We start from the raw sequence: 25,552 nt of genomic DNA, 5'->3' as shown, positions 1-25,552 counted from the left end.
TGTAGGAAGCAGCGCGGTACGGAAATGTTTGGGGCAAGGTCTGGGTCACTGACAGACACTAAAGGGTTGGGGTGGGGTTGGGTGGGTTTGGGGCGGGGTTGGGGTGGGTTTCGGGCGGGTTTGGGGTGGGTTTGGGGTACCCCCGTTCCCCCATAGAAGGGCAGTGCCTGGGTCTCTGCTGGGGTCTCGGTGTTTGGGGTCCCCTAGAGAAAGGGGAGGGGTTGGGGTTGCTGCGTGTACAGGGATCAGGGGGGTGTGGGGCTGGGGATTTACTGCAGGACTTTGTAGGAAATTGTGTAGGAAAGCTCGGGGATATAGGGACAGCTGAAATATAGGGACAGCTCTCAGATATAGGGACAGATCTCAGATATAGGGACAGCTCTCAGATATAGGGACAGTTACATGGCACTGTATATATTGCGCCATGTATATGTATTATGTACATGCACAGCTGAGATATAGGGACAGCTCTGGGGTATAGGGACAGCTCAGATATAGGGACAGCTCTGGGGTATAGGGACAGCTGAGATATACAGACAGCTCTGGGTTACAGGGACAGATCTGGTATACAGGGACAGCTCTGGGATATAGGGACAGCTCTGGGGTATAGGGACAGCTCTGGGGTATAGGGACAGCTCAGATATAGGGACAGCTCTGGGATATAGGATGCCCCTCGTGTCTGTGATGTCTCATATACAGTGTGTGTGTCCTATCTATAGGGTGCAGCTTTAGTCTGCAGCCTGTTTCTCTTGCCTATATGGTGCAGAACTGGTCTGTAGGGTGCAGATCTTCTCTGTGGTGTGCAGCCCCTTTTATAGGGTACAGCTCTCATAACAGGGACTATTTCATCTATAGGGTCTATTTCCTATCCAGAAAGTGTATCTGTCCTTGATAAGGTGACTCTCCCCTCTATAGGATGTATTTCTCCTCTATAGGGTGCATTTCCCCTCTATAGGGTGCATTTCCCCTCTATAGGGTGCATTTCCCCTCTATAGGATGTATTTCCCCTCTTTAGGGTGACTTTCCCCTCTATAGGGTGAGTTTTCCCCCAAAGCTTCTCTCTCGTCTATAGGGTGCAGCTTTACCACCATCATTATTTGCTATTTATTATGAGTCCTTATCCTTTACTCTTCATAATTATTAATTATTATTATTGGGGTTTAATTATTGTTTATTTCTGTTTATTATTGTTATTTATTAACATTGTTATATTTATAATTATTCATTACTATTCATTATTATTTGGGAACCTAATCCAACCCAGCCCAAATTTGGGCATCACCAAAACTCCAATTTCCCCAAAAAAATCCCTCAGAACTCCCAGTCTGGATTTTCCACGTTTATTCCCGCTGCGACTGAGGGGGGTCAGAGCCCCCACCTCCCTTCCAGTGGCTTTCCCAACCCGGAGCACCAGTAAAAACCCCCAATTCCCAAAAATTCCATATAAAACCCCCGCTAATGCCTAAAAAATCCTTCAAAAACACAAATTCAGGGAGATTTTTGTTAGAAAAAGGGAGAAAATTAGGATGGGCTCAAGGCAGGGCTTGGAAGGCTGGAGGGGAATAAATCAGTTGGGTCTTCTGGGGCTAAAACAAGGGAATATTCCCCATTTTTTAGTTAAGAACTGCAACAGGAAAATGGGTAAACCATCCCAAACTGTATCAAAAATAGACAAATTTTGCCGGCTGGTGGGAAAAGTGCAGCTTTTTGCTGGAGAAAAGGGAATGAGGAGACAAAACTCGCTGTGGGTTTGGAGCACCAGGATGGGGATGGATCCTCCCGCGCCTGAGCTGTGCCGGGCTCCGCTGTGGATTTGGGGATCGGGGATGGATCCCGCGGAGCTGTGCCGGTCCCTGCGGGCGTCCCGGAATTCCCGGAATTTCCTAAGTTCCACTGGGATGTCGCTGCAGCTCCTGCTCCTTGAGCAGCGCGATCTGCAGGAGGGAGGGGAGGCCGTGGGGCCGGGCCGTGTCCCCGTGTCCCCCCCGGGTCATCCGCGTGTCCCCCCAGGCTCTGCCCCGTGTCCCCCCGGGCCGTGTCCCCGTGTCCCCCCGGGCTGTCCCCGTGTCCCCCCCGGGTCATCCGCGTGTCCCCCCAGGCTCTGCCCCATGTCCCCCCGGGCCGTGTCCCCGTGTCCCTGCAGACCGTGTCCCCCCATGCCGTGCCCTCATGTCCCCCCGGGCTGTCCCCTTGTCCCCCCCCGGCCGTGTCCCCTTGTCCCCCTGCTGTGTCTCCGTGTCCCCCCGGGCCGTGTCCCCGTGTCCCCAGGCCATGTCCCTGTGTCCCCAGGCCATGTCCCCGTGTCCACCCGGGCTGTCCCCGTGTCCCCCTGGGCCCTGCCCTCATGTCTCCCCGGGCTGTCCTCGTGTCCCTGCAGACCGTGTCCCCCATGCCGTGCCCTCATGTACCCCCGGCCATGTCCCCGTGTCCCCCGGGCTGTCCCCGTGTCCCCTCACCTGCCCCTCCAGGCCGCCGCGGCCGAGCCGGAGCCGCTCCAGCTCCCGCTGCAGCCCCGCGGGCGCCTCGGGGAGCGGCCGGGCCCGGAGCTCCAGCGCCGACACCTGCGCCTGGCGGGGAGGGGCACCCCGAGGTGGGCACTGCCTGCGGGGGACCCCGGAACCAGCCCGGGACAGCGCCAGCAGCGCCCGTCCCGCTGGAACGAGCCCGGCACACCCCAGGACCGCTCCGGGACCGTTCCCATCGGGATGAGCCCGGCCCCACCCCAGGACCGCTCCGGGACCATTCCCGTCGGGATGAGCTCCCGAGGGGGCAGCCCCAGCCCGTGGATCGGGATCAGTCCCAGTCCGTGGATCGGGATCAGTCCCAGTCCGTGGATCGGGATCAGTCCCAGTCCGTGGATCGGGACCAGCCACAGCCCGTGGATCGGGATCGGCCCCAGCCCGTGGATCGGGACCAGCCACAGCCCGTGGATCGGGATCGGCCCCAGCCCGTGGATCAGGATCAGCCCCAGTCCGTTAATCGGGATCGGCCCCAGCCCGTGGATCAGGATCAGCCCCAGTCCGTTAATCGGGATCAGCCCCAGCCCGTGAATCGGCCCCGGCGCAGGGACCCACCCGCAGCTCCTGGATGCGCTTCCGAGCCTCCTCCAGCTCCCGCTCGGCCGAGCCCGCGGGGAGGTCCGGCCCCGCCGGGAGCGGCGCGGATCCGGCCCGGCCGGGGGGCTCCCGCTCCTGCCCGGACACACAGACAAACACGTAAAGTATGGATAAAAACACAGATAAACCCGAAAACATATCAGAGTTAAAAATGTATATTTAAAGATATATATGACAATATATCTATTAACTAATATGGAATCAGATAATTAGATACACTGATATAGATGTGGGATGATAATTAAATAACTAATTAGCCCATAAGGGTGCGGGGCTCTATGGGGGATCCACAGGATCCTCTCTGGGGTCAAAAGTCACAGAAATTGGGGTGCGGCCCCCTTCACCTCCTGCTGCCGGTCCTGGGAGGGCTCCAGCGGCATTCCCTGTTCCGGCGGCATCCCCGGCTCCCGGATTATCCCCGGCTCCCGTGGAATCCCGGGCTCGCGGAGGATTCCCAGCTCCCGCAGCATTCCCAGCTCCCGCTGCTCCCGCAGCTGCTCCCGCAGCATTCCCTTCTCCCGCCGCGCCTCCGCCAGCGCCCGCCGCGCCTCCTCCAGCCCCTCCTGGGACACCGGGGGGACAGCGGGACAGCCCCGTGACACCCTGGGACACCCCCGTGATACCCCGGGACACCCCTGGGACAGCCTGTGACACCCCGGGACACCCCCGTGATACCCCGGGACACCCCTGGGACAGCGCGGGACACCCCCGGGACACCCGGGACTGGCAGGGGGCTCAGGGGGACTGGGAATGGGTCCAGGTAGAACTGGGACAGGCTTCAGAGGAACTGGGGGAGCTGGGAATGGGTTCAGGGGTAGCTGGAAGGGGGTCTGGGGTACCGGGAAAGGGCTTCAGGGGAACGGGGGGAATTGCGAAGGGGTCCAGGGGGAAGAGGAAGGAGCTTCAGTGGGGACTGGGGGCACTGGGAGTGGTTCAGAGGGAACCGGGGGAAGTGGAAAAGAGTTCAGGGGGAAGCGGGAGGACTGGGAGGGGGTTCACAGAGAACGAAGGGACTGGGAGGGGGTTCGGGAGGAGCTGGGGGGACTGGGAGGGTTCTGATCCCACCTGGAGCAGCCTCCGGTCCGTCTCGCCGGCGGCCAGCGCGTTCTGGAGCTGCAGGAGCCGCTCGTGGAGCAGGGACCCGTCCGGAGCTTCGGCCCTGGAGCCGCTCCCCGGCGGCACCGGGAGCGGCCCCGAGCGGGACTCGGCCTGAGCCAGCTGTGCCCGGGAACGGTTACGGAGACTGCGGGGACTGGGGGGATTGGGGGGACTGGGGGGACTGGGAGAGGGCTCGAGGGGAGCGGCGGGGACTGGGAGGGGTTCAGGGGAACTGGGAGGAGGTTCAGGGGAGAAGAGAGGAACGGGGAGGGGATTCAGGGGGACTGGGGGGACAAACTCAGAGGAACTGGGAGGATTCATGGAGAACTGGGGGACTGAGAGGGGTTTTGAGGGAACTGGGGACAACTGGGATGGGATCCAGGAGGAACTCGGGGAACTGGGATTGGCTTCAGGGGGAACTGGAAAGGCGCTCGGGAGGAACTGTGGAAAACACGAGGTGTTCAGGGGGAACGGGCGTGCGTTCGGAGGAGCTGGCACTGGGAAGTGGTTCGGGAGGCACTGGGAGGGCGCTCAGGGGGGCAGCGTGGGACTGGATCAATGAAAAGCCGATTCGGCCACTGGCAGTGGCCGGGCCCGGTGCCGGTACCTGCTTGCGGAGCTGCTCCGCTCGCTCCCGCGCCTCCCGCGCCTCCGCGTCCCGCTCGGCCAGCGCCCGCCGCGCCCGGCCCAGCTCCGCCTCCAGCGTCCGCCGCTGCAGCTCCAGCCGGGAGCTGCGGCTCTCGCACACCTCCAGCCTCTGCCGGGCCTCCTCCAGCTCGCCCAGCTTCTCCTGGAGCCGCCGGAATGCCGGCGAGGAGCCGGGATGTGCCGGGCACACCGGGACTGCCCCACATTCCCACCTGGGCTGCCTCAACTTCCCCACGGGGCGGCCCGGCATTCCCGCCTGGCCTCCCCGGCATTCCCACCTGAACTGCCCGGTATTCCCACCTGGACTGCCCAGCATTCCCACCTGGACTGCCCGGCATTCCCGCCTGGACTGCCCGGCATTCCCGCCTGGACTGCCCGGCATTCCCACCTGGACTGCCCGGCATTCCCGCCTGGCCTCCCCGGCATTCCCACCTGGACTGCCCGGCATTCCCGCCTGGACTGCCCGGCATTCCCAAAGGGGTTGTCTGGCATTCCCTCCTGTGTTGCCCCACCATTCCCACCTGGCACACCCATCATTCCCAGCTGGACTCCCCATCATTCCTACCTGGAATCCCCACATTCTCACGTGTGCTGCCCCACATTCCCACCTGGATTCCTCACCATTCCCACTTGTACTGCCTCACATTCCCAGCTGGACTCCCCACTGTTCCCACCCGTGCTGCCCCACATGCCCAACTAGATTCCTCGCCATTCCCACCCGGGCTATCCCACATTCCCACCCGGACTCTCCCCCATCCCACCCGGTCCATCCCCACATTCCCACCCGGACTATCCCACATTCCCACCCGGTCCCTCTCCCACCCCCCCGGTCCCTCCCCACCCCCCCGGTCCCTCCCCATCCCACCCGGTCCCTCCCCATCCCCCCCGGTCCATCCCCACATTCCCACCCGGACTATCCCACATCCCACCCGGTCCCTCCCCCATCCCCCCCGGTCCATCCCCACATTCCCACCCGTCCATCCCCACATCCCACCCGGTCCCTCCCCATCCCCCCCGGTCCCTCCCCATCCCCCCGGTCCCTCCCCATCCCCCCGGTCCCTCCCCATCCCACCTGCGCGGCGCGGCGCTCCCGCTCGGCGGCGCGCAGGCTGCGCTGCAGGGCGCTCAGGCGGTGCCGCAGGTCGCGGCATTCCCGCTGGGAGTGGCGCAGGCTCTCGTCCTGCAGCAGCTGCGAGGCGCGGGCCCCGCTCAGCTCCCGGCGCCCTGCGGGAACGGCGGCGGCTCCGCGCTCAGGGGGTGCGGGGGACCCGGGGAGAGAAACGGGGGGCTCTGTGGGGTTTATGGGCGAGCGAGGGGGGATTGCCGGGGCTGTTGGGGGATACAGTGGGGTTTTACTGGGGTTTGTGGGGGTGCAGTGGGGTTTTACTGGGGTTTATGGGGGTGCAGTGGGGTTTTACTGGGGTTTATGGGGGTGCAGTGGGGTTTTACTGGGGTTTATGGGGGTGCAGTGGGGTTTTACTGGGGTTTGTGGGGGTGCAGTGGGGTTTTACTGGGGTTTATGGGGGTGCAGTGGGGTTACTGGGACTTCTATGGGATAAAGAGAGGCTTTGTGGGGTTGGTGGGGGATGCAGTGGGGTTTTACTGGGGCTTATGGGGGATGCTGGGGGGTTACTGGGGCTTTTTGGGGTTTATGGGAGTTGCAGAGGGGTTTATGGGGGATGGTAGGGGCATTACTGGGGTTTATTGGGGTTTATGGGGATGGAAGGGGGTGTTACTGGGGTTTATGGGCGTTATTGGGATTATTGGGGTTTTTGGGGGATGCAGGAGGGGTTTATTTGGTTGTGGGGGGATGTTGGGGGGTTACTGGGGCTTTTTGGGGTTTATGGGAATTGCAGAGGGGTTTATTGGGGTTTATAGGAATTGCAGAGGGATTTATGGGGTGTGCTGGGGGGTTACTGGGATTTAGGGGGGTTATTCGGGTTTTTGGGGGTGCAGAGGGGTTTACTGGGGTTTATGGGGGATGCAGAGGGGCTGCTAGGATTTATGGGGTTTATGGGTGTTTGCTGGTGTTTGGGGGGTGCAGAGGAGGTTTACTGGGGCAGCAGGGGCGTTACTGGAATTTGATCGGCTTTCCTGGCCGTCCAGAGGATCCACTGGGAGTTTCCCAGTTCTGCTGGGGTTTGTGGGGCTGTAGAGGGGCTTTACCCATTTTATTGCGATTTACAGAGTTTGCAGGGGACGTTCCCGGTTTTCCTGGGAATTACAAGGGATCCACGGAGGTTCCCGATTTTTCTGGGGTTTCTGGGAGGTTCAGGGGGGTTTACCCACTTTATTGGGATTTATGACATTTGCTCAGGGCATTTCCCAGTTTTCCTGTGGGACGCAGGGAGGTTTAACCGGATTTATGGGGGACAAACTGGGAGGGGTTACTGGGTTTACTGGTGTTCAAGGGGGATGCACAGGGGTTTTACCCCTTGGTTGGGATTCATGGAGGCTGCATGGGGAGTTTACAGGTTTTACTGTGATTTCCACAGGATCTGTAGGGGAGTTCACCAGTTTTACTGCAGTTTATGGGGAATTTTTAAATGGGTATTTTTAATATTATTTTTTAATGTTTTGGGTCTTTAATTTTATTGGGATTTATGCAGTTTTCACAGGGTTTTTTCAGCTGTTTCATTGGGGTTTTCAGGAAATACACAGGGAATTTACCAGTTTTACTGGGATTTGCGTGGGATGCAGACAGGTTCTGCCCCACTTTATTGGGATTTATGGACTTTGCACAGGAGGTTTTACCAGTTTTACTGGGGTTTGTGGAGTTTACCAGTTTAACTGGTGTTTACATGGGATCTATAGGGGAGTTTACCATTTTCGGTGAGGTTTATGGGCATTTATGAGGGTTTTAACAGTTTTACTGGGATTTATGGGGGGTGTAGACGGGCTTTGCCCATTTTATTGGGTTTAGAGGCATCCGTGGAAGTTTTTGCCACCTGTACCGGGGTTTAAAGGAGGTACAGAAGACTTTTACTGGGGTTTACTGAAATTTGTGAGGTTTCCCACCAGGATTTTGGAGGAAATCCCAGGGAGCATCCTCCGGTCCGCTCCCCCTCCCTGTGCCTCAGGTTCCCTCCGAGCTCCCCCTCGCTGTGGAGGCTCCAGCAGCCGCCGAGCCCCCCGAACCCCACAATCCCCGATAAACCGCATCACCTTGCTCGCTCTCGTCCAGCAGTTTCTGGAGCTGCTCCGCGCGGGCTCCGGCGCTGTCCCGCTCCGCCTCCGCCTCCGCCAGGCGCCGGCCCAGGCTGCCCAGCTGCCCGCGGAGCTCCTCCTGCGGGGAGCGCGGGCTGGGAACGGGCCGGGAGGGGCCGGGAGGGGGTGACGGGGACGGGAGGGACGGGGGCACGCACCCGCTCCCGCTGCGCGTCCTGCAGCTCCCGCAGGAATTCCCGCAGCGCCGCCCGCAGCGCCTCGGGATCGGCGTCGGGATCCGGGGACGAGCCGGGGCTGCCCGGCCCCTCCGCGACCCCGCCTGCGGGGGGACGAGCGGGGTGGCACGGGGACACCAGCCTGGAGCGGGGGGGGGACACCGGGGGAGTAGGGGATGGAGTGCAGGGGACCCCAGGGATGCAGGGGGAGGAATAACAGGGAATGGGAGGCCCCCGGGATGCACGGGATGGAAAAATGGGGTTTGGGAGACCCCAGGGATGCAGGGGATGGAGTAACAGAGTATGGGAGACCCCCGGGACGCAGGGGCCGGAGCACTGCTGTGTGGGAGACCCCCAGGGCTGGATCAATGGGGTGACACCGGCGCCCCGCAGAGGGACGCCTCCCTTCCCCTCAGCCCCACCCGGAGCCCCGGTGCCCCCGGGGCCGCTCACCCTTGGCCCTGGCGACGGCCACGGTACGGAGCAGGGTGGCCTGGAGGCCGCCCAGGCGGGACTCGGTGGCCCTGCGCTGCTCCTCGCCCCGGGCCAGCTCCGCCTCCAGTCCCTGCGCCCGGCCCTGCGCCGCGCTCAGCCGCAGCCCCAGCTCGGCCACCTCGGCCCGCGCCGCCTCCACCTTCAGCTGCAGGTTCCTGGCGTCCGCCAGCAGCTTCTTCTCATTGCCCCGCGCCTCCTCCAGGCTGCGGGACAGCTCCTGCTCCCGCCGCCGGAACTCCAGCTCCGCCGCCGCCAGGCGCTGCTGCAGCTGCTGCAGCTGCGGGACGGGAGAGGGGAGAGGGGGAATGGGGGCGGGAGGGATGGGGAACGGGGGTGGAGCAGCGGGGTGGTGGGAGACCCAGGGATGCAGGAGATGGAGCAGCGGGAACACCCAGGGACACAGGATACCACGGTGATGGCCGTGACTGGGGACAACAGGCACCAAACTATGATCTGAGGGGACAGGGACACCTCCAGGCACGCAGGATAGCCAGCTATGGGGGGACAGGGACACTTCTGGAGGTGGGACACCCACACCGGCGTCTTGGGGACCCCTGGGGACGCGCTCACCTCCTTCCTGGCAGCCTCCGTGCCGGCCTCGCTCTCCGCCACCTTCTGCCTGAGGCCGGAGGCTTCGCGGCGGCTCCGCTGCTCCCGCTGCTCCTCCAGGGCCACCCGCGCCTGCAGCTCCCCCAGCTCCCGGCCCCGCCGGCTGTTCTCGCTGTCCAGCTCCTTCACCTGCTCGAGGGCACGAGCGGTTCGGGGACACCCCCGGTGGCCGGGGAGGCTCCGGCCACCCCCGCTGTCCCCGCTGTCGCTGACCTGGCGGCGCAGCTCCTGCAGCTCCCGGCGGCTCTCGAGGCGGGCGCGCTCCAGCCCCCGCAGCGCCGCCCGCAGCTCCGACACCTCCCGCTCGGCCGCCGCCCGCGCCGCCTCCAGCAGCGCCAGCCGCTGCTCCTTGTCCTCCCCGGAGCGCTTCAGGCTGCGGCAGCGGGAGCGGGGCTGGGAGGGGCAGCGTGTCCCGGCCCCAGCTGTGCCCCAGCTGTGCCCCAGCTGTGCCCATCCCCGGTGTCTCCCCAGCCCCGAATTTCCGTCTCCTTGTCCTGAGTGTCCTCACCTGGAGCATCGCCCCATGGCAGCCTGAGCACCCCTGTGTCCCAGCATCACCGCACCCCAGGGTGGGAGTCACCCCTGCAATTCCCAACTCCTGCTTTCCCTCATCCTGAGCATCTCCAGACTCCTGCATCTCCCAACTCCTGCATCTACCAACTTGTGCTTTCCTCATCCTGAGCATCTCCCAACTCCTGCATCTCCCAGTTCAGGCAGCTCCTTGTCCCACCCATCACTCCGACTCCTGCATCTCCCTTCCCTGCGCATCCCCCAGCCCGGAGCATCCCCTCCAAGGCGCTGAGGCCGCGCCCTGCTCCTCCCGGTGCGGCCATCCCGCGCTCCCGACCTGATGCGCTCTCCCTCGGCGCGCCGCAGGGCCGCCCGCAGCTCCTCGTTGGAGCGCTGCAGCGCCTCGTTCTCCCGGGCCGCGTCGCCCAGGGCCCGCCGCGCCTCCTGCGCCCGCCGCCGCTCGGTGTCGCGGCCCTCGCGGCCGTCCCGGGCCTCTCGCTGCGCCTCCAGCAGCTCCCGCCGCGCCGCCGCCCGCGCCTCCGCGCCCGCCCGCAGCTGCGCCCGCGCCTCCTCCGCCTGCCCGGGGTGGAACTCAGCGGGATTTGGGGATTTTAGGGGCGCGGGAAGGGCTTTTTGGGGGGACTCACCTCCCGCAGGGCGCTGTCCCGCTCCTTGGCCGCCGCTGCCGCTTGGTCCCGGAGCGCCCTCGCCTCCCGCTCGTGGCTCAGCGCCGCCTCCTCCGCCCGCGCCCGCAGCGAGCGCAGCTCCGCGGCCAAGCCCTGCGGGGGCACCGCACCCTGGGACCCCCTCCCTGCGGGGCACCGGGGCGGCACGACCGGGGCGGGGGCCCGGAGACAGGGGGGCAATGGGGATGGGGCCGGGAAGAGGGAGGAAATGGGAATGGGGCTGGGGAAGAGAGGGAACAATGGGAATGGGGCCCAAACATAGAGGGACAGTGGGGATGGGTCCCAGAAAGGGGGGGCGGGGGGCAATGGGGATGGGGCCGGGGAAGAGGGGGGCAGTAGGGGCGGTGCAGGGATGGGGTGAGAGGGCTCAGGTACCACAGCTGGGCCCCACTGCCAGGGGAGACGGGGGGTGAAGTTGGGGGGGCTGCAAGACAAGGGGGCACTGGGGGGGGGGGGTCTTGCAATGGTGGGAGTGAGGCTCAAGCAGAGGGGTGCAAGGGGGGGTACCCAGGAATGGGGGGCTGCAAGGGGGGGGCCACAGGAGATATTCAGACAGGAGGGCTTGCAGGGGGGGATGTCCAGGAATTGGGGGGTGACAGCGGGGACATCCAGGCATGGGTGGCTGCAGCAGGGGGGGACACTTGGACAGTGGGTGTTGCAATGAGGAGAGACACCTGGGCACAGGGCTTGAAGTGGGGGCTCTGTGGAGCTCTGTGTCACCCTGGGGGGGTTCTGGGACCCCCCAAACCCACCTGCTCCTTCTCCTGGTGGCCGGTGACCTCTTGTCGCCGCTGCTCCAGCTCGGCTGTGGCCTCGTCCAGGCTCTGCTGGAGCCCTGCCAGTGTCCCTGCCAGGGCCACCCGCTCCTCCTCCTGCAGCGCCAGAGCCTGGGGGGACATCGGGGCTGGCACAGGGCTGGGGGACACGGGGCTGGCACAGGGACAGGGGGACACGGGGCTGGGACAGGGGGACACGGGGGTGGCACAGGGACAGGGTGACACGGGGCTGGGACAGGGGGACACAGGGGTGGCACAGGGCTGGAGGACATGATGGTGGCACAGGGCTGGGGGACACAGGGCTGGCACAGGGACAGGAAGACACAGGGGTGGTACAGGGACAGGGTAACATGGGGCTGGCACAGGGACAGGGGGACACGGGGTTGGGACAGGGGGACACAGGGGTGGCACAGGGACAGGGTGACACGGGGTGGCACAGGGGGACACGGGGTGGCACAGGGACAGGGGGACACGGGGCTGGGACAGGGGGACACAGGGGTGGCACAGGGACAGGGTGACACGGGGCTGGGACAGGGGGACACAGGGTGGCACAGGGACAGGGACACCCACCTGCTGCTTCTCGCTCAGGCGCTGCTGCCGTGCTGCCGCCAGCTCGGCCACCAGCTCCTCGTGCTCCTGCACCAGATGGCCCCGCTCGGCCTCCAGCTCCTCCTGCCAACCCCCGACCACCAGTGAGCCCCCAAAATCATCAGTGAGCCCCCAAAAATCATCAGTGAGCCCCACAAATCACCAATGAGCCCCCAAAATCACCAGCGAGTCCCTAAAATAATCAATGAGCCCCCAAAATCACCAGTGAGCCCCCAGAAATCATCAGTGAGCCCCCAAAATCGCCAGTGAGTCCCAAAAATCACCAATGAACCCCAAAATCATCAGTGAACACCAAAAATCACCAATGAGGCCTCAAAATCACCAGTGAGCCCTCACAAATCACCAGTGAATCCCAAAAATAATTACTGAACCCCCAAAAATCACCAATGAGGCCCCCAAATCATCAGTGAACCCAAACAAACATCACTGCACCCCTAGCATCGTGCCCCAACAATCAGCAGGAATGTCAGAAATCAAGGTTGCGCCCCAAAAACCAGCACCGTGCCCTCAACAATCAGCATGTGCATCAAAAATCAGCCCTGCACCCCAAAAATCTACATTTCACCCCAAAAATCAACATTATTCCCAATAACCAACATCGTGCCCCAACAACAATCCTCAAAACCCCCCAAAATCACCATCACACCCAAAAAACTCCACCATCACACCCAAACCCCCCACCACAGCACCCCCAAATCCCCCGCTGTGCCCCCAGAATCGCTCCCGTAGCCGCAGCTCCCCCGCCCCCTGCGCACCTTCTCCCGCTGGAGCAGCTCCAGCTGCTCCCGGTGCGCGTCGCGGGCGCTCTGCAGGGCCGCGCCCGCCGCCGCCGCCTCGGCCGCCGCCACCGCCCGGCGCCGCTCCCGCAGCTCCTGCGCCCGCTCCCGCCGCGCCACGGCCAGCTCGGCTGGGGACACGGGACACCCCCGTCACGGGACACCCCCGTCATGGGACACCCCCGTCATGGGACACCCCTCAGTTATGCGACACCCCTCAGTTATGGGACACCCCTCAGTTATGGGGACACCCTCAGTTACGGGGACACCTCTCAGTCATGGGGACACCCCCAGTTATGGGACACCCCCACTTATGGGACACCCCTCAGTTATGGGGACACCCTCAGTTATGGGGACACATCTCAGTCATGGGGACACCCTCACTCATGGGACACCCCTCAGTTATGGGACACCCCTGTCATGGGATACCCTCAGTCATGGGGACACCCTTCAGTCATGGGGACACCCCCATCATGTGGACACCTTCAATTATGGGGACACTCCCATCATGGGACACCTGCACTCATGGGACACCCTCAATTATGGAACACCCCTGGCATGGGGACACCCCCATCATGGGACACCCCACCATGGGACACTCCTTAGTCATGGGGACACCCCCAAGCCAATGGGGACACCCCAGTTGTGGGGACATCCCACCACAGCACACCCCTCAGTCATGGGGACATCCCTCAGTCATGGAACCCCAGCATGGAACACCCCTGTCATGGGGACACCCCCCATCAGTGGGGACACCCCCAAGTCATGGGGACAGCCCCTGTCAATGGGGAAAGGTGCATGGGGCTGAGGATGAGGATGGGGATGGACAGGGATGAAGATGGGGATGGGTGGGGTGAGGACAGAGGTGAAGATGGATATGATGGATGGAGATGGATTGGGAAGATGGAGATGACAGAGATGAGGATGAAGACGGGGATGAAGATGGGGATGGATGGGTTGGAGCTGGGCATGGCCAGGCCAAGGGGACACATGAGTGGCCAGGACTCCTCACCCTCCAGCGCCTCCTTGGCCTGGGCCAGTGTCCGGCCTTGGGTCTCCAGCTGCTGATTGCGGGCCTGGACCTGGGCCAGCTCCTGCTGCAGCTGGAACACGCTGCTCTCCAGCCCCTCCTTCTCCGACCTGCGGAGCAGCGGGCACGGGGCTGGGCATGGGGCTGGGCATGCGGCTGGGCCCGCCCTGGCACCCACCTGAGCCCGGCACCTACCTGAGCCCGGCACCTACCTGAGCCCGGCCCCCACCTGAGCCCTGCTCGCACCTGAGCCCGGCCCCCACCTGAGCCCGGCCCCCACCTGAGCCCTGCACGCACCTGAGCCCGGCCCCCACCTGAGCCCGGCACCTACCTGAGCCCTGCACGCACCTGAGCCCGGCGGCCTCGCGGTCGCGGTGCCGGTCCTGGCGCTGGGCAGCCGCGAGCTGCACGGCCAGTCCGGCCCCGTCCTGGGCCAGCGCCGCCTGTGTCCGGCCCAGCCGCTCCTGCTCCGCCCGGAGCCGCTCCTGCTCCGCCCGCGCCCGCGCCAGCGCCGCGCCCGCCGCGCTCTGCTCCTGCACCGCCTGCGGGCACGGCGGTGACACCAGTGACAGCCAGGGACCGCCAGGGACCGCCAGTGACAGCCCAGGGGCCGCCAGTGACAGCCCAGGGGCCGCCTTCACTGACCACCAGCTACCCCATGCCCCCTCCCCACCCGTCTCAGGTACACCTGACACCTCCCCACCCCTCCCAGTTCTCCCTGGTACCCTCCCAGTTACTCCGGCACCTTTCCCTCCCCTCCCAGTTGCCTCCGCGGTGCCCACCTGGCCGAGGCTGTGGCGCAGCCGCTCCTGGAGCCCGCGCAGCTCCCGCAGCTCCTCCCGCAGCCCCCGCCCGTCGTCCCGGGACTCTTCCCGTGCCCGCTCCAGGCCGCGCCGCTGGTCGGGGCGGGGGCCGCGCTCCAGCCGCGCCCGCAGCAGCGCCAGCTCCCGGCACAGCTCCCGGGTGCGCAGCCGGCCCCGTTCCCGCTCCTGCTCCAGGCGCTCCAGCCGCCGGCTCAGCTCCGCCTTGTCCCGGGCCAGCCCGGCCGCCAGCTCGCTGGTCTTGGCCAGCGCGTCCCGCAGCCGCGACTCCTCCGCCTCCGCCGCCCTCCGTGCCTCCGCCAGCTCCCCGCAGCTGCCCTGCGCCTGCCACCGGCAGCGGATGGCACCGGGCACCGGGGGCACGGGGGCAGGGGTGACTGGGGCAGGGGTGACTGGGGCAGGGGGGCACCTGGGGCAGGGAGGGCTCGGGGGCACTTGGGGACACCTGGGGTATGTGGGGGCACCTGTGGAACCGGGTCATGGGGACAGCTGGGGCACAGGGCTGCACCCACAGCAGGGCTGGCACTCGTAGGGATACATCCATGGGGATTCACCTGTACCCACGGGAATACACCTGTACCCACAGGAATACACCTGTACCCACGGGAATACACCTGTACCCACAGGGTTGCACCTGTACCCACGGGAATACACCTGTACCCATGGAATGCACCTGTACCCACGAGAATACACCTGTACCCACGGGAATACACCTGTACCCACGGGAATACACCTGTACCCACAGAATGCACCTGTACCCACAGAATGGACCTGTATCTGTGCCCACTGTGGGGCAGGCCCGGGTGCCCACCTTGCCCAGGGCCTCTGCCAGCGCCTCCTGCTCGTCCCGGGCCAGCTCGGCCTCCAGCAGTGCCCGGCTCAGCGCCTCCCGTGCCTCCAGCAGCTCCCGCTGCGCCCGCGCCCGCTGCGCCTCCAGCTCCTGCACCTGCTGCTGGCTGTGGGGGACAGCGCCCACCTGTGCCCACCTGCATCCCCTGGGCACCTGTCTGTGCCTGTCTGAAACCCGCTGTGCCCGTCTGAACACCTCTGTACACACCTGAACCCTCCTGTGCCCGTCTGAACCCCCCTGTGCCCACCTGAACCCTCCTGTACCCCGGCACACCTGCCTCTGCCTCCTGGACACCCATCTGTGCCACCTGCAGCCACCTGTGCCCCCCAGCACCCATCTATGCCCACCTGTAAGCACCTGAGCCCACGTACACCCACCTACAGCCACCTGTGCCCCCACACCCACCCGTGCCCCCTGCCCACCTGTACCCCCAGACCCACCCGTGCCCCCAGACCCACCTGTGTCCCACATCCACCTGTACCCCAGACCCACCCGTGCCCCCAGACCCACCTGTACCCCAGACCCACCCGTGCCCCCACACCCACCCGTGCCCCCAGACCCACCCGTGCCCCCAGACCCACCTGTACCCCAGACCCACCCGTGCCCCCACACCCACCCGTGCCCCCAGACCCACCCGTGCCCCCAGACCCACCTGTACCCCAGACCCACCCGTGCCCCCACACCCACCCGTGCCCCCAGACCCACCTGTGCCCCCAGACCCACCTGTGCCCCAGCTGCTCGCGGGCAGCCCGTGCGTCGCGCGCCGCCTGCTCCCGGCCGTCCTGCAGCTCCTCGTTCCGGCACCGCAGCTGCTCCCGCTCCTGCTGCAGGGCCCCCGCCCGCTGCTGCTCCTCCGCCAGCGCCGCCTCCGCGCGGGCCAGCTCCCTGACGGACACACGGACACTGAGACACGGACACACGGACACACAGACACATGGACACATGGACACAGGGATACAGGGACACACGGACACTGAGACACAGACACACGGACACAGGGACACACGGACACTGAGACACGGACACATGGACACAGGGACACACGGACACTGAGACACGGACACACGGACACACGGACACACGGACACACGGATACAGGGACACAGGGATACACGGACACAGGGATACAGGGACACACGGACACATGGACACAGGGACACATGGACACTGAGACACAGGGACACACGGACACACGGACACATGGAGACACAGGCACACAGACACGTGGAGACACAGGCACACAGACACACGGACACATGGACACACAGACACACGGACACACAGACACACGAACACACGGACACACGGACACGTGGAGACACAGGCACACAGACACACAGACACACGGACACATGGACACACAGACACATGGACACACAGACACACGGACACACAGACACGTGGAGACACAGGCACACAGACACACGAACACGGACACAGGGACACAGACACATGGACACACGGACACTGAGACACGGACACACGGACACTGAGACACAGACTCACGGACACATGGACACAGGGATACAGAGACACACGGACACACAGACACACAGACACAGGGACACAGGGACACAGGGACACATGGACACAGGGACACACAGACACACAGACAAAGGGACACACGGACACGTAGAGACACAGACACACGGACACACCAGCAAAGCGACACACGGGCACAGGAACATATGGACACATGGACACATGGACACAGTGATACACGACACATGGGCATGGACACACAGACATGGACACATGGACACATGGACACAGCAACACACAGGCACACGGGCATGGGCACATGGACACGGACACATGGACACAGATACAGAGACACACAGACGCATGGACATGTGGACACAGACACAGGGACACATGGACACAGGCACATAGACTCATGGATACGGACACACGGACATGTGGACACAGGAACATAGGCACATGGAAACAGGCACATGGACACACGGGCACAGGCACATGGACACACGGACACAGGCACATGGACACGGACACAGGGACACACAGACACAGGACATGAGCACGTGGAAACACAGACACACAGATATGGGCATGTGGGCACATGGACACACAGACACATGGACATGGGCACAGGGACACACGGACATGGGTACATGGATACAGGGACACATGGACACACAGGCACAGGGACACATGGACATGGGCAGATGGACACACGGGATTTATGGACAAAGGGATGCAGGGACAGAGGGACAAAGCGACATGGGGACACATGAACACAGGGACACATGGACATGTGGACACACGGACACGTGGATAGCATGGTATGGGGGCACCAACACATAGACATGGGTGGGTGTGGACAGGCAGATGGACACACATGGGAAGATGGACAGATGGACGTGGGTGGGTGAATGGATGGGCAGAGGGCACATTTGAGCGGATGGGTGGATGGACAGACGGACACAGCTGACAGGAATGGACAGACAGACATGGATGACAGGGATGAGATGATGCCCATGGGCAGGTCAGGAAAGATGCATCAGGATGGGAGGGATGTGCAGGGACAGACAGACACGGATGTGTGGGGATGGACAGATGGATGGATGGACAGGGACAGACAGGTGGCACAGGGATGCAAGCACAAGGACAGATGGACATGCAGGATGCAGACAGATGGATGGGGACACATGGATGCACTGGGACAGATGGATACAAGGATTCACAGGGACAGACAGACACAGAGGAGCAGACAGTGAGCAACACCGGGACAGACGGACACAGGGACAGATGGACACAAGAATGCACAGGGACAGAAAAGGACACACAAGGATGCCGAGGGACACGGATGAGGCAGGATCACAGGGATGGATGGGGACATGTGGATACAAGCACAGGACAGGCCCACAGACACACGGACGCACAGGGACAGACACACGGACGCACAGGGACAGACACACGGATGCACAGGAACAGACACACGGACGCACAGGGACAGACAGACGGCGGTACCTGCGCAGCCCCTCAGCCTGGGCGCGCAGATGGAGCCCCTCCCGCTGGGCCTCCTCCTGTGCCCGCCGGCAGCTCCCGGCCTCAGCTCCCAGCTGCTCCAGCCGCTGCTCCAGCACTCCCAGCTCCCGCCGCAGGCTCCCGGCCGCCTCCCGGCCCGCCTCCACCTGGCTCCGAGCCTCCTGCGGGTCAGCCTTCATCAGTCCACATCCTTGTCCCCATCCTTCCCATCCCCATCCTCATCCTCATCCTCATCCTCATCCTCATCCTCATCCTCATCCTCATCCTCATCCTCATCCTCATCCTCATCCTCATCCTCATCCTCATCCTTCCCATCCCCATTCCCATTCCCATTCCCATTCCCATTCCCATTCCCATTCCCATTCCCATTCCCATTCCCGTTCCCGTTCCCATTCCCGTTCCCGTTCCCATTCCCATTCCCATACCCATTCCCATTCCCATTCCCATTCCCATTCCCATTCCCATTCCCATCCTCCTCCTCCTCCTGCTCTCACCTGCAGCTGCAGCCGGCGCCGGCTCAGGGCCGCATGAACGGCAGCGGTGGCAGCGCTGGCAGAGAGGCTGCGGAGAGGGGACACGGAGGGACACGGGGGGGACACGGCAGGCGCAAGGGGCTCGGGGTCATCCGCCAGCACGGCCTGTTCCCGGGAAAACCCAGAGGAAAGTGAGGCAGGAAAGGGAATTAAGTCAACGAAGGTGGGGATCAAGGTGAGAAAGGGGAAATGGAACCAAGGGAAGGGGGAACGGAGGTGGGAAATGGGAAATGAAGTCAAGTAAGGGGGAAACTGAGTAAGGGAAAAGGGAAACTGAGGCAGGGAGGGGAAACTGAGGCAAGGAGGGGCAAACTGAGGTGGGGGGAAACTGAGGCGGGGAGGGGGAAACTGAGGCAGGAAATGCAAAAGTGAATCAAGGAAAGGGACACAGAGGAAGTCAGGGGACACTGAGGCAGGGAGAGGCCCCTCCTGGCCCCGGGGTGTCCAGCACCTGGGTGACCTCGTGCAGTGTCCGGCGCAGCAGCTCCAGCTCAGAGCGCAGGGCCTGCACCTGCTCCGGCGTCGGCTCCCAGGCGCGCGCGGCCTCCTGCGAACCCGGGATGGATCAGGCAGGGAATGACGGACGTGCACCCCCAAACCCCACACCCTGCACCCACCAGCTCCCGCAGCTGCAGGGTCAGCGCCTCTACCGCCTGCTCCTTCTCCTCGTCCTCGCTCCGGCGCCGCTCCAGGGCCGCCGTCAGCTCTGCCAGCCTGGCCGGGACACGGCCAACACCATCCACAACACATCCCTGCTCCTCCTGCTCGCAGCCCTTCCCATCCCTGCCACAGCCCCAAAACCTTCCCCGTGAAACATCCCCCCATGGCCCCATCCTGCAGGTGTTTCTGCATCCCTCCTGGTGCTCCTGCATCCCTCCTGATGCTCCTGCATCCCTCTGGTGCTCCTGTACTCCTCCTGGTGCTCCTGTACTCCTCCTGGTGCTCCTGCCTCCCATCCTCTGACCCATATTCCCTTCCCATCCTGTGCCACATCCCCTCCATGCCTCCCCTCGCCCACCCCGGTGCCCCCAGCCTGCCGTACCTGGCTGCCAGGGCGGCTTTCTCCAGCTCCGCGTCCCGTGCCCGCGCCGCCAGCTGCTCCTCCAGCTGCTCCAGGCGCAGCTCCTGGCGCTCCCGGGCTGCTCCCGCCTGGCTCTCGGCCAGCCGCAGGTTGGCGGCCAGGTGCAGGCAGGCGGCGTGCGCGGCGCGGCCCGTCCGGGACACCTCGTGGCCCAGCTCCGCCAGGTCCCTGCCCGGGCGGGAGGTGCGGGGTGGGATCCTCAGGGACCCCCAGAGGGAGAGCTCCCGCCCCGGGCCCCGCTGACCTCTCGGTGGTGGCCTTCATGTCCCCGAAGTGGCGCCTGAAGGCCACCAGCTGCCGCCAGAGGGTCAGGAGCCGGCTGTGCTCGTTGCTGAAGTAGGTGTTGAAGGACTGGGGTGGGATGGAGCGGGATCAGGGATCCACCAGGGTCTCCAAATTCCCAAGTATCCCTCCTGGCCACACTCATCACCCCCCCAGTCCCCCACAGCCCCACCCCAGTTCTTGTGGGCACAGGGTGGTGGGGACAACACGTCCCTGCCTCACACCCCCTTCCCAACACATCCCCCACACCTCCGAATTCTTCTCTGCCCCACTTCCCCACGGCCCCACATCCCTCCCACGGGTCCTGTATCAGTGTCCCTGACACATCCCCACATCCACCCGCCTCACCTCCATTTCCCAGCCCTCACATCCCCAAATCCTTCCCCATGGAACATCCCCCCGGCCCCGCATCCCTCCCCAGTGACCCCACACCCCCTACACCTCTGCCTCGCATCCTCATCCCACGCCACACCCCCATAACTCCCCAAATTCTGCTCTTTGCAGCATCCCCCATGACCCCACATCCCTCTCCACGATCCCACATCCCCCTGCCTCACATCCCTCTCCCCTGCTGCTCCCTGGGGATCCCTGTCCCTGCCCGGGGTGTCCCCACCTCCTCCTCGCGCCTCCACTCCGCCTCCCGCTGCTCCAGCTCGTCCCGGGCCCGTGCCCAGTCGGCCGTGAGCTTCCGGATGTCCTCGCTCAGCGCCGCGTTGGCCACGTTGGCCTGTTCCAGCTGCTCCCGCAGCATCGAGTTCACCTGCACCAGGCTGCTGCTCCTGGGACCCCAGGGGATCACCGTGCTCAGCATCCCCGGGAATCCTCACATTCCCACCCACCTCTGCTGCTCCTGGGATCAGGGATCACCGTGCTCAGCATCCCCCAGGAATCCTCACACCCCCCAGGATCCCGCCCACCTCTGCTGCTCCTGGGACCCCAGGGGATCACCGTGCTCAGAATCCCCAGGGAATCCTCACATTCCCCCCGGGATCCTGCTCACCTCTGCTGCTCCTCCTCCAGCCGGATCAGGGCATTCTCCAGCTCGTTGCTGCTCTCCTCCTCAGGCTGGGAGCCGCTGGCATCCAGCTGGATCTGTGGGAATATCCCCCCGCTGGCCATCACCCCGATTTGGGGATTTGAGGCAGGGGACCCCCAAATCCTCCCTCACCGTCAGCCTCTCCTGCTCCAGCTCCGTCGCCTTCTCCAGCAGCTGCTGCTCCACTTCCCCACATTTCTTCTTGTACTGCAACACCTGGGGGAGGGACAGGGGGTGACACCATTGGGGGGGTCCCCAAATTATCCCAGTGCCCCCCTCGGGAAGGATCTACCTTGGCTTGGAGCTTCTGCACCAGCTGGGCCTGGCGCTGCTGGCCCTCCTGGTAGGCCTGGAGCTTCCTCTTGTAGGCAGCCTGCTCCTCCTCCAGCAGCCGCCGGAGCTCGATGTTGTGCTGGGCCAGGCTCCGGCTCTCGGCTGCTTCCTCCGGCTCCAGGCGCAGGCTGTGCTCCAGCTGGGGTGGGGGGAGTCCAGGCTGACACCCCCAGGCCCCCGAGCATCCCCCGGGGCAGAGCCATCACCTCCGCAGGGCTCCACAGCAAACCCCAGCCAGCCAGGCAAAACCCCCGACTCCCACATTCCCTCATGTAACCATGCACAGCCAGGGGACGAACGGGAAATTTCGGGGGTGCTTTTGAGGATAACTCAAATATGTGGGTTCAGCAAAGTGCCTTTCCCAGTTTCATGGAGTGGCTGATGGATAAAAGATCCTTGGGTACAAGAGTGGAAACTGGCCTGGGGATATTCTCCTGATATTTGCTTTTTTTTTAAATAATGAGGCACGAACTGAGGGATTCCTCCAGAACCCCAGCAGCTCCTCAGTTTGGGTCTGCCCAGGAGCCACACTCAGCACTGGGAGGGCCAAAGCCCTTTGGAATTCCCAGTTGCCGGGGCAAAGAACGGAAAAACTGAAGGATTCCCACAGGGAAGGTGGGGTCCTTCCTGAAAACCAGCGGGACAAATAAAACAGGGACGGACAAGCCCCGGCAGGCCAGGACTGGTCTGGACAATTCCCACCACGGGGACACCCCCGCCCCACACGGGGAGCGCCGAGCTGGAGCTGGCACTGCCGGGACTCCGGGGCTGGAAAGGCGCATTTGGGAGGGCTCACCAAGGCCACTGTGCTTGATGGCCAGCTCTGGATTTTGGGGCTGGAAAGCGCATTTGGGAGGGCTCACCCGCTCGCTGAGGGCGTTGTACTTGATGGCCAGCTCGTCACGCTCAGCCCGGCTCTGCGCCAGCAGGTCCTCGACGCGGGACAGCTCCTGCTGCAGGATCCGGTTCTCCTCCTGCAGGGACAGCAGCGAGGCCATGGCCCCTGCAGGATGGGATGGAGAGAGGCAGGGTGGGACCTGGGATCCAGGATGGGATCCGGGATCCAGCCCAGGGCATCCTTTGCCACCACGAGCGGCTCTGTTCCCCTTGCAAAGGGGCCGAGCCCTCCCCGGGTGCAGCATTTGGATAAAGGATCCTCAGGGACAGGAACAACAACCTGCCTTGGGATCCTTCCCTGATACTTGCTTTGATTTTACTAACCAGGCCCAAATAGAGGGATTTCCACCAAAATCCCTCAATGTGAGTCTCCTCCACCCATGAGGAGCGTTCTGACCCCTGCCCCAGCTGGAAATGCCACCTCCCACACTCAGACATTCCAAGGAATGCCGTTTCTGAGGGAAGAGCTGCTGGGAACGCGCAGTTGTGGTCACAAACCCACTGGAAGTTTGCAGTTGTGACTGCAAGGACGTTCAGATCCATGCTCACAATCACAAAACTGACGGGGATTTCCAGCTGCACCCACAAAATGGGCAAAATTCAGTGTTCAGGGTCACAAAGTGCTGCAGATTTACAGCTGTGATCCAAACCAAATTCATTTTGCAGCTGCAACATAAAGCCTCTGTAAATGTGTGTTTGGGATCATAAAATCATGACAAGTTTATAGCTGCAACAGCAAAACTGCTGCAGATTTGCAGCTGTGATCCCCAAACTGCTGCAAATCTGTGTTTGTGATCACAAAACCCCTGAAGATTTACAGCTGCAGTTATAAAACTGCCACAAATTTGCATTTGTGATCCCAAAACCTCTGCAAATTCATGTTTGTGATCATGAAACCACTGTAGATTTATAATTGCAATCACTGTAGTGTTACAAATTTGCATTTTGACCCTAAAACTGCTGCAGATTTCCAGTTACAATCCCAAAATATGCTGCATATTTACAGTCACAACCACAAAATCACTAACAATTCATGTTTGTGATTCCAAACTCACTGCAGATTTCCAGCCACAATCCCCAGACTTTTGCAAGTTCATAGTTGATCCCAAACATTCTGTAAATTCATGTTTGTGTTTTCCAAAAGTGCTGTGAATTCACGTCTGTGATCCCAAAACCACTGCAAATTAAAGTTTGATTCCAGAATGCTGATTTCCAGTCGCAACCACAAAAAATGCTGTAGATTTGTAACGGCAATCACAAAACTGACACAAAATTTGCATTTCTGATGCCAAAATCTCTGCCGATTCGTGTTTGTGATCCCAAACCCACTTCAGATTTAGAGCTGCAATTCTAAAACTGGCAAAACTTGCATTTGTGATCCCAAAACTGCTGCAGATTTACAGTTGCAACCACAAAATCACTAAGAATTTGTGCCTGTGATCTCAGACCCGCTGCAGATTTTGTTACTATCGCAAACCCTGTTGCAGATTCACAGCTGTGATCCCCAAACCGCTGTAAATTCTCTTTTGTGATCCCAAACGGCGGCACTTTTCCATTCGCGGCCACAGACCCGCCCCCGGTTCTCCGCTGGGATCACGGAGCCGCCCCGATCCGCGGTTTTCGCAGCACAAACCCCCCGTGCCCTCCCAAAGGCTCTGCCCCAGTGCCGTTCCCGATCCCACTCCCGATCCCATCCCTAATCCCAATCTCATCCCTGATCCCGATCCCGATCCCGATCCCATCCCCGATCCCGATCCCATCCCCGATCCCGATCCCGATCCCGATCCCACTCCCGATCCCATCCCTAATCCCGATCCCGATCCCATCCCTGATCCCGATCCCGATCCCATCCCCGATCCCGGTCCCATCCCCGATCCCGATCCCGATCCCGATCCCATCCCTGATCCTGATCCCGATCCCATCCCCGATCCCCAGCCCATTCCCGGTCCCCAGCCCACGCTCCCCCGCCGGGGGGGACGCGGTGAGCCCACCTCAGTCCCGGGAGCATCTCCCGAGCCCCGGGCACCCCCTCGCCGCGGCCTCCTCGTCCCCAAGCCCCTTTTCCCGGGATTTGGGGCGGTTCGGGCTCGGTGCCCGCCCGCGGGAAGCGGATGCGGGGTCGGGATCAGCCCGAAATCCGCGTCCCCTCCCCGCGTGACGGCGGGAGCGGGGACCCTCCTCTTCCTGGAGGTCCCGACAGCGGCTCGGCCCCATCCTCCCCCCAGAAATCCCTCGGCATTGCCGGGCTTGGCCGCAAACCCACCCCGAGGCTGCCGGCGGGAGGAGAATGAGGAAAAGGAAGGAGAACAGAAACAAGCGCCAGCCCCCGGCGCTGCCGCTGCCCGCAGTGGGTGGGGAGTCCTTACCCGGGACGGAGCCGCTCTCCGGCGGGCACGGCGCTCCTGGCAGCGCCCTGTCCTTAAGCCCCGCAGTCCTTAAGCGCATTAGCGCCCGGGAGTTCGCTCCGGCAGGAAAAGCTCCGGGGTGGAGCGAGCCGGGGTTGCCCAGGGGTGAAGCGGCTTTGACACCCCCGGGATGCGGGGATGGCCCCGGGACCCCGGATCATCCCCCCTGCCGGAGCTTTAATTATTCCCCAGCTAATTAAACACTTTGTGACCCCACCCTGGTCAAAAGTGGGGATAAATCCCCAAACCGGGCCCCAAGTTCCCCAGGACGGGGGCTGGAGGCGTCGCCGCTCCTGAAGTAAGGGATGGACCCGGTCCCAAGCCGAGCTCCGGGAAGGAGGGGCTGGCCCGGCCACCCTCCCCTCGCCCCCGGGCAGGGAAAGTGCCCTTTCTCCCGCGGAGATTACCCGGGCCACGAGCAGGGATGGGACTGAGGATTCACGGCGCCTCGGGTGCCTCCAGCTAGGCGGGAGCTGCCCCCAGTTCCACCCCCGAGCATTTGTGCCACCAAACCCCCTCCTTTTCCCCTCATTTCTTCTCTTACCTTCCCCTCCCGGTGTCCTTCCCAA

General features: G+C 63.0%; 1 protein-coding gene across 6 annotated transcripts; it reads right to left on the bottom strand.

Moving 5' to 3' along the window:
- Positions 1 to 1,326: 1,326 nt before the first annotated feature.
- Positions 1,327 to 25,552, bottom strand: CROCC (ciliary rootlet coiled-coil, rootletin). 6 transcript variants are annotated; one of them, XM_063417505.1, is made up of 34 exons: positions 25,528 to 25,552; positions 22,545 to 22,684; positions 21,641 to 21,820; positions 21,481 to 21,564; positions 21,313 to 21,404; positions 20,926 to 21,091; positions 20,275 to 20,381; positions 19,992 to 20,198; positions 19,567 to 19,663; positions 19,401 to 19,496; positions 18,911 to 19,054; positions 18,399 to 18,577; positions 16,131 to 16,292; positions 15,369 to 15,513; positions 14,519 to 14,881; positions 14,085 to 14,278; positions 13,719 to 13,846; positions 12,686 to 12,837; positions 11,892 to 11,993; positions 11,298 to 11,432; positions 10,507 to 10,638; positions 10,197 to 10,435; positions 9,563 to 9,722; positions 9,311 to 9,478; positions 8,699 to 9,017; positions 8,228 to 8,349; positions 8,028 to 8,148; positions 5,935 to 6,086; positions 4,822 to 5,004; positions 4,182 to 4,334; positions 3,461 to 3,679; positions 3,075 to 3,191; positions 2,457 to 2,567; positions 1,327 to 1,934 (listed from the first exon to the last, which is right to left on the bottom strand). In XM_063417505.1, the coding sequence occupies exons 2-34, from the start codon at positions 22,677 to 22,679 to the stop codon at positions 1,884 to 1,886; spliced, it is 5,115 nt and encodes a 1,704-aa protein (XP_063273575.1). In that variant the 5' UTR covers positions 22,680 to 22,684; positions 25,528 to 25,552; the 3' UTR covers positions 1,327 to 1,883. The 6 variants fall into 6 exon arrangements, with proteins under 6 accessions (XP_063273575.1, XP_063273573.1, XP_063273570.1 ...); XM_063417503.1 differs by lacking the exon at positions 25,528 to 25,552 and adding an exon at positions 25,391 to 25,506; XM_063417500.1 differs by lacking the exon at positions 25,528 to 25,552 and adding an exon at positions 24,945 to 25,500.

The sequence above is a fragment of the Prinia subflava genome, chromosome 21, assembly GCF_021018805.1.
Source record: "Prinia subflava isolate CZ2003 ecotype Zambia chromosome 21, Cam_Psub_1.2, whole genome shotgun sequence".
Lineage (NCBI taxonomy): Eukaryota > Metazoa > Chordata > Aves > Passeriformes > Cisticolidae > Prinia > Prinia subflava.
Note: the sequence above shows the minus strand (reverse complement) of the source record. Positions and strands in the feature narration are given on the sequence as shown.